The sequence below is a fragment of the Egretta garzetta genome, unplaced genomic scaffold (assembly GCF_000687185.1).
Source record: "Egretta garzetta isolate BGI_Z169 unplaced genomic scaffold, ASM68718v1 scaffold2198, whole genome shotgun sequence".
Taxonomy (NCBI): Eukaryota; Metazoa; Chordata; class Aves; order Pelecaniformes; family Ardeidae; genus Egretta; species Egretta garzetta.
In genome coordinates, this window is record NW_009260567.1 from 9,150 (window position 1) to 10,371 (window position 1,222).

A 1,222-nucleotide genomic window follows, 5' to 3' on the forward strand; every position below is an offset into this window, starting at 1 on the left:
TCGGGGCTCCGCCGGCGCCGGGTGATGACCAAGGACGGCCGCAGCAACGTGCGGATGGAGCACATCGCCGACAAGCGCTTTCTGTACCTCAAGGACCTGTGGACCACCTTCATCGACATGCAGTGGCGCTACAAGCTGGTCCTCTTCTCCGCCACCTTCGCCGGCACCTGGTTCGCCTTCGGTGTCATCTGGTACCTGGTGGCCGTGGTCCATGGGGACCTGCTGGAATTTGACCCACCAGCCAACCACACGCCCTGCGTCATGCAGGTGCACACCCTCACCGGTGCCTTCCTCTTCTCTCTGGAGTCCCAGACCACCATCGGCTACGGCTTCCCCTACATCAGCGAGGAGTGTCCCCTCGCCATCGTCCTGCTCATCACCCAGCTGGTCCTCACCACCATCATGGAGATCTTCATCACCGGCACCTTCCTGGCCAAGATCGCCCGGCCCAAGAAACGCGCCGAGACCATCAAGTTCAGCCAAAACGCGGTGGTGGCCCAACACAACGGCAAGACCTGCCTGATGATCCGCGTGGCCAACATGCGCAAGAGCCTCCTCATTGGCTGCCAGGTGACGGGCAAGCTCCTCCAGACCCACCTCACCAAGGAGGGCGAGAGCGTCCGCCTCAACCAGGTCAACGTGGACTTCCAGGTGGACACCTCCTCCGACAGCCCCTTCCTCATCCTGCCCCTCACCTTCTACCACGTGGTGGACGACGCCAGCCCCTTCCGGGACGTGGCCCTGCGGACGGGCGAAGGCGACTTTGAGCTGGTGGTCATCCTCAGTGGCACCGTGGAGTCCACCAGCGCCACCTGCCAGGTCCGCACCTCCTACCTGCCTGAGGAGATCCTCTGGGGCTACGAGTTCACCCCGGCCATCTCCCTCTCGGCCAGCGGCAAGTATGTGGCCGACTTCAGCCTCTTCGACCAGGTGGTGAAGGTGACGGCGCCCTGTTGCCTCCACGAGACCGTCCGGTTCGGGGACCCCGAGAAGGTGAAGCTGGAGGAGTCCCTGCGGGAGGCGGCGGAGCGGGAGCGGGAGGGAGCACCCCTGAGCGGCCGCATCAGCAACGTCTGAGCGCCCACCGGGACGCCGACGCCGCAGGTGCCACCAGCGCCCGGGGACGCCACCAGCACCTGGAGGTGCCACCAGCGCCTGGAGGTGCCACCAGTGCCCAGGGGTGCCACCAGAGACTGGGGGGGTGCCCCCAGCGCCCACGCCC

At 66.0% G+C, this 1,222-nt stretch overlaps 1 protein-coding gene across 1 annotated transcript; it reads left to right on the forward strand.

Moving 5' to 3' along the window:
- On the forward strand, window positions 1–1,077 carry KCNJ10 (potassium inwardly rectifying channel subfamily J member 10; the record flags this gene model as incomplete). The annotated part of the gene is made up of 1 exon (XM_009644615.1): window positions 1–1,077. A coding segment is annotated over one exon (1,077 nt), but the record flags the coding sequence as incomplete, so codon positions are not given.
- Window positions 1,078–1,222: the final 145 nt, after the last annotated feature.